This window comes from Scleropages formosus, chromosome 15 (assembly GCF_900964775.1).
Source record: "Scleropages formosus chromosome 15, fSclFor1.1, whole genome shotgun sequence".
NCBI classification, from domain to species: domain Eukaryota; kingdom Metazoa; phylum Chordata; class Actinopteri; order Osteoglossiformes; family Osteoglossidae; genus Scleropages; species Scleropages formosus.
In genome coordinates this window covers 1,348,443-1,358,627 of record NC_041820.1, presented here as the reverse complement: position 1 = coordinate 1,358,627, position 10,185 = coordinate 1,348,443, and the positions used below count along the sequence as shown (strand labels likewise).

The 10,185-nt window shown below is 51.3% G+C and overlaps 1 protein-coding gene across 6 annotated transcripts; it reads left to right on the top strand.

Moving 5' to 3' along the window:
* The first annotated feature begins 2,530 nt into the window (after positions 1–2,530).
* Positions 2,531–9,938, top strand: ptafr (platelet-activating factor receptor). 6 transcript variants are annotated; one of them, XM_018754180.2, is made up of 6 exons: positions 2,531–2,607; positions 2,898–3,079; positions 5,851–6,200; positions 6,470–6,575; positions 7,453–7,599; positions 7,746–9,938. In XM_018754180.2, exons 5-6 carry the CDS (start codon positions 7,519–7,521, stop codon positions 8,799–8,801), a joined length of 1,137 nt encoding a protein of 378 aa, XP_018609696.2. In that variant the 5' UTR covers positions 2,531–2,607; positions 2,898–3,079; positions 5,851–6,200; positions 6,470–6,575; positions 7,453–7,518; the 3' UTR covers positions 8,802–9,938. The 6 variants fall into 6 exon arrangements, with proteins under 6 accessions (XP_018609696.2, XP_018609359.2, XP_018609446.2 ...); XM_018753843.2 differs by lacking the exon at positions 6,470–6,575; XM_018753930.2 differs by lacking the exons at positions 2,531–2,607; positions 6,470–6,575 and having other exon boundaries at positions 2,853–3,079.
* The last annotated feature ends 247 nt before the right edge of the window (positions 9,939–10,185 follow it).

The window sequence follows — 10,185 nt, the reverse complement described above, 5'->3', positions numbered from 1 at the left end:
ATCACATTTCAGAGGCACATCCAAGCTCGCAGTAACCAGCTTTCTGCTGGGCCTCGGCACCACAGCGAGACACGTTCCGGTGGCGCAATCGCACACGCGCGTGCCATCGCTCGGAGCTCCGGCACAATGGCTCCGCTTTCAGATGGTGCCGCGATACATTTCTCAGCACGCCGGAGGAAGTTGCTCGGGGTTTCGCGCATCTATCTTAAATGGTAACTTGTTCTGCATTGACACTTGACTGCGTGCGGTTGGCATTAAGAATGAATCCAAGGACGGCGCTGGCCGGGTCAAATCTGGAGCGGTTTCCGCAAGTACCCTGGCGAGCGTCGCCTTTCCGGAAGCGCAACTGGTTCCGTTCAGCCAAAGTGTCCTCCGCACAAGACGGACATGGTTTCTTCTTTGCAAAGGCCGGCCTGCTGAAAAGTGGCCCATCTACGCACGCTTTCTCGACGCGCTCTTGCTGCGTTCGTCCGAGAGCCCGCGCTCCATGGGTTGTTTGCGAGGTTGCCGGAGTGTTGCTGAGCCGTGTCATCGTCCCCATGTCCCCAGATGGCTCTTTTCTACTGTTGCGCATCTCCTCAAGGCAGGGCTCAAACATTTAGGACCAGGCATTTCCACTGAAAATTATCTCTTGTTTAAACTAGCTCGGTGCCAGCAGCGCTGTGGGAATTGGTTAACGCTGGCGGCTGAGGACTAGTATCAGTGAGCTGAATCGTTAAAGTGCTCGGTGTGTGTTTGTATCGCGCCAAGTCCCCATGACCGTGCGCTAACGTCACCGGTTCCCGAGCCCCGCCACCCACCTGCTTCGCGCACCGTGAATGGATCACGGACGCAAACGGCTCCCGTTCTCCTTTCGTCCCGCAACGCCCGTGAAGCTCTTTTAAACTCCGTTGTATTCGATGAAAAGGGGGGGGGCGCGGTGGCGCAGTGGGTCGGACCGGGTCCCGTTCTCCGGTGGGTCTGAGGCTCGAGCCCCGCTCGGGGTGCCTTGCGACGGACGGGCGTCCCGTCCCGGGTGCGTCCCCTCCCCATCCGGCCTTACGCCCTGTGTGTTGCCCGGTTAGGCTCCGGATCCCCGCGACCCCGTATGGGACAAGCGGTTTAGACGATGTGTGTAGATGAAAAGCGGCGCACTCTTGGTGGCCCGTTATGTCACAGGCTGCATTGACCTCGTTCCCTGCATGCGAGGGCAGCTGGAGGACCTTCAAAACCAAGGGGAAGGCTGAGAAAGTGAAGGCGGTCATCTCCACCCTCAAGTTCCCCAAGCTGAAAATAGTGCAGTGAGACTGAGCACTTCAGGCTTTTTATGTCCATTTCTATATAACTGGCCACATTTATGGAGTCTGACCACTGGTAGTTAAAAGTTCGGGGCGACACGATGGCACGGCGCCTGGGTGGTGCGAGAGGACGTGGGTACGATCCCCGCTCGGTCGGGGTGGAGTTTGCACGTTCTCCCCGTGTCTGCGTAGGTTTCCTCCGGGTGCTCTGGTTTCCTCCCACACTCCAAAGATGCACTGTTCAGGTTTCCACATAGTGCATGATTGACAGAGGGAGTGTGTTCCACTGACGTATGGATGAGTGAACCAGTGTAAGTAGTGTATCTAGCAGTGTGTTACCATGGTAAATAGGGTTTGTGGGCTGATAACACTACATAAAGTTCATTGGAAGTTGCTTTGGACAAAAGTGTTTGATAAGTGAATAAATGTAAAAGGAATGACTTCTGAGTTCCCCCCCCTTCCTCAAGTTCTGTGTTTCTTGTTCCAACAGCTCCTCCAAATCGCTGTGTTCCTGCTGTCCTCCTCACGTACAGAGTATGGGTACAGTGTAGAGTCACAACAGCTGCTCTTTTCCCATCCTTGTCATTTTGGTCTCGTTCTTTGGGTCGTCACTCAGTTTCTGCTGACTGAGCTACACCAGGTGAAGACCTAGAGCGTTCTGCCGGCAAAGGATCGCTGTGTTCACAGACAGCGTTGTCATGCACGCATCCTTCTCCCAACATTTCCAAATGTGTGATTTTCCAGAGATGCCACAGGGAAAAAGAGATTGCTTTGTAACATGCTGGGCAACGTAAATATTGTTTGCTGAATTTTTACAATGTGTCTAATTTCCTCAAGATGTCAAAAGGCTATTTCATCATTTCAGTGATGAGTCACGGGGTGGGGTTTGGTCTCGGTAACGCAGCTGCAGAGTGTGAGTCTGGGCTCCGAACAATACCCTCCACAACACAGGATGTCTGTTTCATGCTTGCGGTTGCGCTGTAGGAGAGGGAGCCGAACGTCCGTCAGGCCCAAAGCCATACGTAGACCCAAAAGGAAGCCCGTTTTCCCGTCCTTGTCTTAGACGCGTCCTTTAGCTCTGCCTAACTATCGGGTGGTGGGTTTTAGGAAAGAGAGGAGTAAGCTGTGTCATGTCCATACACGCTCCTGAAGTCACACCCAGCTGTGACGCAGCGGATGTGTGTGACGCTCAGGGGACCCATTCCTCGTGGTGGGACGTGTGAACGTGAGGAGCGTTGTGTGTAAAATGAGCTCAGACATCGAGAGGCCGGAGATGCGCAGGACCGGTCTTCTTCAGAGGTCTTTTCCTGTGACGGAGCCTGTAAAACTGGTGATTTCAGAAAAAGTATATGGATTGGGGGGGGGCGGGGGGCGCGGTGGCACAGTGGGTCGGACCGGGTCCTGCTCTCCAGCGGGTCTGGGGTTCGAGTCCCGCTTGGGGTGCCTTGCGGCGGACTGGCGTCCCGTCCTGGGTGTGTCCCCTCCCCCTCCGGCCTTCCGCCCTGTGTTGCCGGGTTAGGCTCCGGTTCCCCGTGACCCCGTATGGGACAAGCGGTTCAGAAAGTGTGTGTGTGTAGTATTTGGACTGGAGGCCATAAAAAACGTGTGAACCTGCTCCAGGTGCACAGAAGCTGTGGAACCAGGATGTCATTGCGGCAAAAGATGACAGCGGAACCTCCTCAGTTAACCCTTTGGGTGAAGGCCGGTACATCAGGAGGATGGTCCGACTGAGCAGCACTGCTTGGGAGCTCCTGACATGCAGGAAACCGTGACGTTTCACAATCAGAAAGATGGTGTAAGAGGTAAAGGAGATAATACCCATTTCCTGTTTCTTTTACCGAATTGACATGTCACCCTTTGCTGGTTCCTGGATCAGCATATTTGCTCTTTCTTGCTCAGAAGAACATGTTTTCCTCTTAGTCAGTGGCTAGTAAAGTACAGAGAAAGATAAATATACATTGCTGGCTTATTTATGTGTCACACTGTATGTGGACAAGATGACTAATAGGACACTGCAGAGTGTGTGTGTGTGTGTGTGCGTGTGCGCACATCTTTACTCCAAGCTCCTGTATGGTGCACAAGCTCAAGTATGACAGCTTCTCTGCTCCACAGTATTTATTACGAAGCCTTCGTAAGCCGCAGAGTCGACCATCTTCATGTGGCAAAACCAAAATAGTCCTTATCACTTCTTCGTCTCTTCTAAGTCATCTCCGCTTTTCCAGGGCACTTCTCTGATAGCGTTCATGTGGCGATGCTCTCCGTCACCCTGCCTGCTCCTGATAAGCCTTCACGGCGATGTGAGGTCAACCTAAATTTCTTCTGAAGTGGTCCCGACACCTCCGCACCGCTGTCAACTTCTGCCTGGGTGTAGCAGAAAGAAAGACGAGACACTGATGAAAAACAACCTTTTGCTTCCCTTTGCTGGAGTGACTCTGAGAAGCAGTTTTTTAGGAGGAACTCTCATACCTCAGTGCTTCCGCTTGGAGAAGACGGCGCTGGTCTGCTCGCACCCGGGCCTTTCCTCGTAGGAGCTCCTCTTACTTCGCTTGACCCGCCATCTCGAGCCGCGCTGAGAAACGCACACACTTGTGCCGGAGGTTTGATCTTTATCTGCTGCTTTGCGCTTCGCGTGACGGCGTGGTGCACGCGTACGCGCCGAGCTGCAGACTGACCTAGAAAACCTTCAGGACACATCTGCGTGATGCTGCTCAGATCCTATGTGCTGTAGCACGTTCTCCTCAGCTGAGCACGCGGGAGCTGGAAATCAGCACGTCCGAGATGCTGAGCCAAACATCGCATCTTTAGGTGCGTATTCTGCTCGAGCGACGGGCCGATTCCTCGCAAGTCACATGCAGATTTGCAGAGACGTTCAACCCATAATGGAGAGATGTCCATATAAGGGGTGTTGTCAACGCACTCGGGCTCTCCCTCCCGCTCTCCCAGGGCTCTGCGTTTCTGCCCGAGGCCCCGACTTGCGGCCGCTCTCGGGGAGCGACGGGCGATCCGAAAGGCCGCTCGGCTCCGCGGCCGAGCGCTGGCCAGACGACCACCGGGGCAACCAGAGGGCAATTGCTCTCTCTGGATTCTGACAAATGACGCCATTATGTGTAATGTGGTTAGCCTCGAAAGCTCTTCCTGGGAGCAGCATGCTGGTGTAATGAAGACAGCAGCAGCGTCACTGCACTCCTCAAGGGACGGCCTTCGTTCGGAGTGCATTTTCATCAGGGCCCTACTTAGACTTGAAGCACAAGGAGATGTGACTCATCCCAAGTATCTGCCCACCACCCCCATACATTTTTCCAAACAATGTTGTGCTCCTTAACTCAGCAACAGCAACTACCTGATCATCTCGCCCGTGCGGCTGATCGGAGCCTCGGAAAATTAAATCACATTTATGCGCATTGAAATAGCAGACACTTTTCTGCAAGGAGATGTGCCGCTTAGAGCAAACAAAACTGCTTTCAAGTGGCAGGTGTTATTGCATCACTGAAGTAACCTGATGAGCACAAAATGTGAAAGAACAGTTGCGTCGACGGTATGGGGAACTCGTGAGAAATGCGTCTCATCTTCCAATGAATGGTGGAAAGAACATCTGTTTCACGTCTTATTTCTCCAAGTTTTTGCTCTGTTGCACCATAAAGGTTACGCGTGCAATTACTGAGCAGCACATACGGTACATGAAGTACGCGTTTATTCTTTTCTTTGTTTTGCACGGAGTTAGAGGGGGCAGCTGAGATCACTGGAAAGGAGGGAATTGGACAATATAACTTCACCAAAGTCACTGGTTACAGGTCCCGATGAGAAAAGGAGAGGAGAACGTGATTGTGGTTTCCAGCTGAAGAGATGAGATGACCCATGAGACGATGTTGACGTGGGTGACGTTGTGGATGAGGCAATAGGTGAGGTGATGGACACGGACTGCTAAAGCGAGATGGTCCGGGGAGTGAAATTCCTCCCGCTGGGAGAGCCTCCCAGGGAAGTTCTTCGTTACTGTCGCATGTCACGGTGAACCGGGACGGAGGGACCCAAGTGCAGGGTCGTTCATCTGGATTCAGAGGATCGGGCAAGTTCTCGATGTCAGGGACAGGCGGGTGGTCGGTCGATCGGCGTCAGAACGAAGAGCCATGGACGAGAAACAAAGCGAAGGGTCAGCAACCGGAGAAGGGCGAGGAGGGGCAGGGCGGGGCAGGGCAGGGCAGGGCAGGGCAGGGCAGGGCAGGGCAGGGCAGTTGCCTCTGATGAGATTCCGCAAAGCTATGGGAGCTGAGGAGGGTCTTTTAAAGGGTGAGCGCTTAATCTGGTGCTGGAGCAGAGTCAGGTGTTGTCGTTTGAGATGTGGGTGTGGACGTGACACCACAATGCAGTAATAAAGGTTTAATGTTCTCTCTCTTCAGAAGGCTCCTAAAAGTGCTCCCACTCATTCCAGGAAGCTTGTCTGGTTTTGTGTGTTCAGATGCTTCGCACATAAAGTGTGTGTTATTTCTGTAGGTGTTTTTCATAAAGAAACAATTGGTGTCACTGATGTCATTTCCAATTGAGGTAAGAGAGTATGTGTGTGTGTGTGTGTGTGTAGGAGGGGGGAGGATTCCACCACCAGGGCGGAGCAGCTTCCTCACACCGCGTGTGAAGGACTGAACATCTCAGCGTCTGCAGATCTAAAGATCCGAACGTCAGAAGACCGAAACGTCTCAGCCTCTGAAGGAAGGAAGATCCGAAGCTCTGACAGGATGAAGGTCTGAGCGCCTCAACAACATCTCAACCCGGAAAGATCTAGTGAACGTCTCCTGAAGTTGAGCAGCGGCACAAAATCGAGGATTCAACGAACATCTCTCTCAGCCTGGCTGAGAGTCTCCAGCAGCAGGACCGAAGCGGATCTGCAGCTGTTCCTCCGAGAAGATCTTCAAGCAGGACCTGACGGGGCAGGTAGGGATGCAGGCTGCGCTCGGACCTTCAGCCCTCCGTCCCGTTACTGCGATTGACCGACGGACGGGACGCCGCTGTGTGAAAATGATCCTTTTCAAAAGGTCTGAGTCGGCGATGAACATGACGACACTCCCTCCAGCATCAATAAGTATAATTAATTAAATATTAATGTGCATATTTCCACACGACGAAGTATATGCGAGCGGGAGTTTTCTTTTCACTAACATGATGATCTACATGATGATACAGAATTATTTTATTATTATAAGGACGGAATTTGTTCGATGGAGCAAAACGTCGCGCAGCCCGAGCTGCTGTCGGTGACCAGAAGAGTCGAAGGTGTTTCGACGTGAAACTAAAGAGCTGCGAGAACCTGTGAGCATCACGTGTGACTGAAATACGCTCGTGGCATCTCTGCTGTTCTTTGGCACAGACACACGGATAATATTTGTTCAGACAACAGCGTACAACATCCTCTTCTCGACGTCACGTGTATCGAGCTCCACAGCTAAACACCGCAACACTTGTTGTTTTCGGCGAATCATCATGTGTCACTGTGTGTAAACAAACGCAGTGATTTCCGTCTGCATGCACAACTTTAAATTCAACATGCAATCTAATTCTTTTTTAAAAAAATTATTTGTATGTTTGTTTGTTAGAGGGCGTGGTGGCGCCGTGGGTTTGGTCGGCTTCTGCTCTCCGGTGGGTTTGGGGTTCGAGTCCCTCTTGGGGTGTCTTGCGATGGACTGGCGTCCCGTCCTGGGTGTGTCTCCTCCCCCTCCGGCCTTACGTCCTGTGTTGCCGGGTAGGCTTCGTGACCCAATATGGGACAAGCGGTTCAGAAAGTGTGTGTGTGTGTGTGTGTGTGTGTGTTTCTGCTGCTGTTCTGAGGGCTGCCACACAAAATTTCATCGTATTGCATACAGTGACAATAAAGTATCTTATCTCATTGTATCCTACCTTTAGTTCATTGCGAATGAGAGCAGATTTCATCCTTTTTAACGGAAATTAAAATCATGCTAAAGCACAGGAAATGTGTGTAAAACAGAGTTCATAGATCCAGCTGAGACCTCAGCCACCTCCAGCTGTCTCGATGACTTGGAAGGAAACTTGTTCTACAGTCAGACCTGTACTAAGCGTTGTGGTGCAAGTTCCAGCATGAGTGCTGTTTTGTTCCCCACCCCACCGCGCTGCCGATTTGCAACCTGATACACTGTGCACGCAGCATCACTTCCCATTTCTGCGTTCCTAGGAAAACCACACTTGCGTTTCCAGTGGCGTTGCTCCCGGTGATCCCCAGATCGAGCTCAACGAGCCCATGGATTCCACCTCTCCCGCACACCGGGACTCCCTCACCAACGGCACCCTGACTGCGTTGGAAAACACAGCCGAGGACACGGTGAGGGTTGCGGTAAAGTACGAGCCCAAGGCTGCTGTTCCGGGCACTTTGGCACTGCCCTGCGGGATCGGTGCTCCTCTGGGAGATGTTGTTTGGTCTCTGTTTCTTGTGCTGATGAAGTCGTGGCCTTTGTCCGGTTTGTGCAGGTGAACAACAGCGTGAACAAAACGTTCCTGGACTCGCAGTTCAGGTACACTGCCTTCCCCATCTTCTACAGCTTCGTCTTTACTTTTGGTCTGATGGGCAACTGCTACGTACTCTATATCCTGCGCAACATTCGCGAGACCAAGGCCATCAATGAGATCCGCATCTACATGACCAACCTCACGATCGCCGACCTGCTCTTCGTGGTGGCCCTGCCCCTCTGGATCGACTACTACAGCCAAAAAGGCAACTGGCGCTTTGGGGACGGATTGTGTCGGATCACTGGCGCTATGTTCTTCATCAACACCTACTGTTCCATCCTCTTCCTCTCTGTGATCAGCTTCAATCGCTACTGGGTGGTGACCCGACCGTTGGACGCCGCTTCCTCCGACCGCAGGCTCCAGGGGATTCTGGTTTCTGCGGTGATCTGGCTGGTCGTCTTATGTGCATCTATTCCCTACCTTGTCACGAAGAGTCTCAATAAGGACGGGAATTTCGAACGCTGCTTTGAAGGCTACCATGAGCAGGATAGTGATACAAGGAAAAACGTGGCCATAACCCACTTCCTCATCATTGGTTTCTTCTTCCTGGTCTTCCTGCTTGTGGTTACGTGCAACGGGATGATTGCCTATACCCTGCTTTCACAGTCGGGCTCCCCGCACATCGCCCAGGGCAGTGGGCGAAGCCTGGGGCTCAAGAGGCGCGCTCTGGGAATGGTGACCCTGGTGCTGGCTGTGTTTGTGGTCTGCTTTCTACCACACCATGTGGTGCAGGGCCCCTGGACGCTGGCCGTGTTGGATCTGGCGATGAAGAATGACACGTCCGTCAAGCAGAACTTAAATGATGCCCATCAGATCACGCTCATGCTCATGGGCCTCAACTGTCTCCTAGACCCGGTGATCTACTGCTTCGCCACCCGCATGTTCCGGAGTTACATCTCGGCCCACTTCCAAAAGATGAAGAAGCGACCGGTCTGTCCCAGCAACACCGTGTTCTCCTCTGTTGCCATGGACTCTCACCGAAAGCACAGCACACTGGTGAGATTGGGGAGCCTTTGAACAGGAGGTAGAACCCAGGAACGCACAGACACACAAGTACGGAAACGCAGTCAGAGACCAACAGAAATAAGCATACAGATTTAACTTTGTCCGCGTGTTTCACAGCTACCCTAAACTAAGTGAGCCAGTAAGAACAGTGTGGGCTGGATGGATTCCCTTCGTTCAGTTCCACGTACAAACTGATAAACCGCTTCGGTCTTGAGCTGCAATGTAGAGGAAATGAGGAAGAAATTAATGAAATAATGAAGAAATTAACAGAGGACGTTACGCATAACACATCACATCAAACAGTGGCGCTAAAATTAAGATTTTGTGCCGCGAGACATCTGTGCCTGTAGCTCTCTCAGATGGGTTAGAAGATTCCTCAGTTGGGTTAGGAGATCAATATCAGCTGGGTTAGGAGACCAGTCTCAGTTGGGTTAGGAGACCAGTCTCAGTTGGGTTAGGAGGAGATCAGTCTCAGTTGGGTTAGAAGACCAATCTCAGATTGGTTAGGAGATCAGTCTCAGTTGAGTTTGCGGTCCTGCTCTGTGGCATCTCAACAATCTATCAAAAGACTGCGATGCTTCCGAGTTGCGTTGACGCCTGGGTTTGGTGCTGCCGTTAGATCCTCTGTTAGCATCACCAGGCCGCTATGAAAGATTTGAAGGGCGGAACCTGTTGCTAGAAGGTTGAAGGTTCAAAGCCCAGAGTCTTAAAGGCCCTTCACCTCAACTACTTTATTAAATACATGTACCATAAACTGGGCCAAAACCATTTCTAATGTTACGTGAGCTACCGGAACTGTTAAACCAATGGAACAATTCACATGTTCATGTTGTTTTATTGAGTCCTATTGATGGATTATTGCGTTTAATGTATAGATTAATTATATTAATACGTTTGAGTGTTAGCATCAGAGTTCATCGTTGCTACTGCCAGCCTTGCGTGCCTCCTCATTAGCATATATGTATGTATGTATGTACGTGCCAGTATCTCAGAGATGGTGGGATTTTGAACAAGTGAAAGAGATGATGATGATGATGATGATGATGATTTTGACAATGACGATGAGCGCATCCCAAATTGTAGGACGGAGTGTCCCTTTCGGCACCAGGGTACTCCGTTGTCCTTCTGCTAAAGAATGCAGCACTTAACAACGTCAGTGTTTTATATTTATTTTAATTTATTAATTTTCTAGTCTAAAGAGACATGTAAAATGAAAGTTAAATATAAAATAAAAATAAAAGGAGGAAGAATGTTTTTCCGCCTCCGAACGCTGTGTTTCGGGTGCTTTTATTTGACTGATTTATGGCGATCGGTTTCATGGAATGATGAGTGTTAAAAAGGTGCTGCTGAGACACGTACAGCAAAGACACGGTGTGTGTGTGTGTGTGTGTGTGTG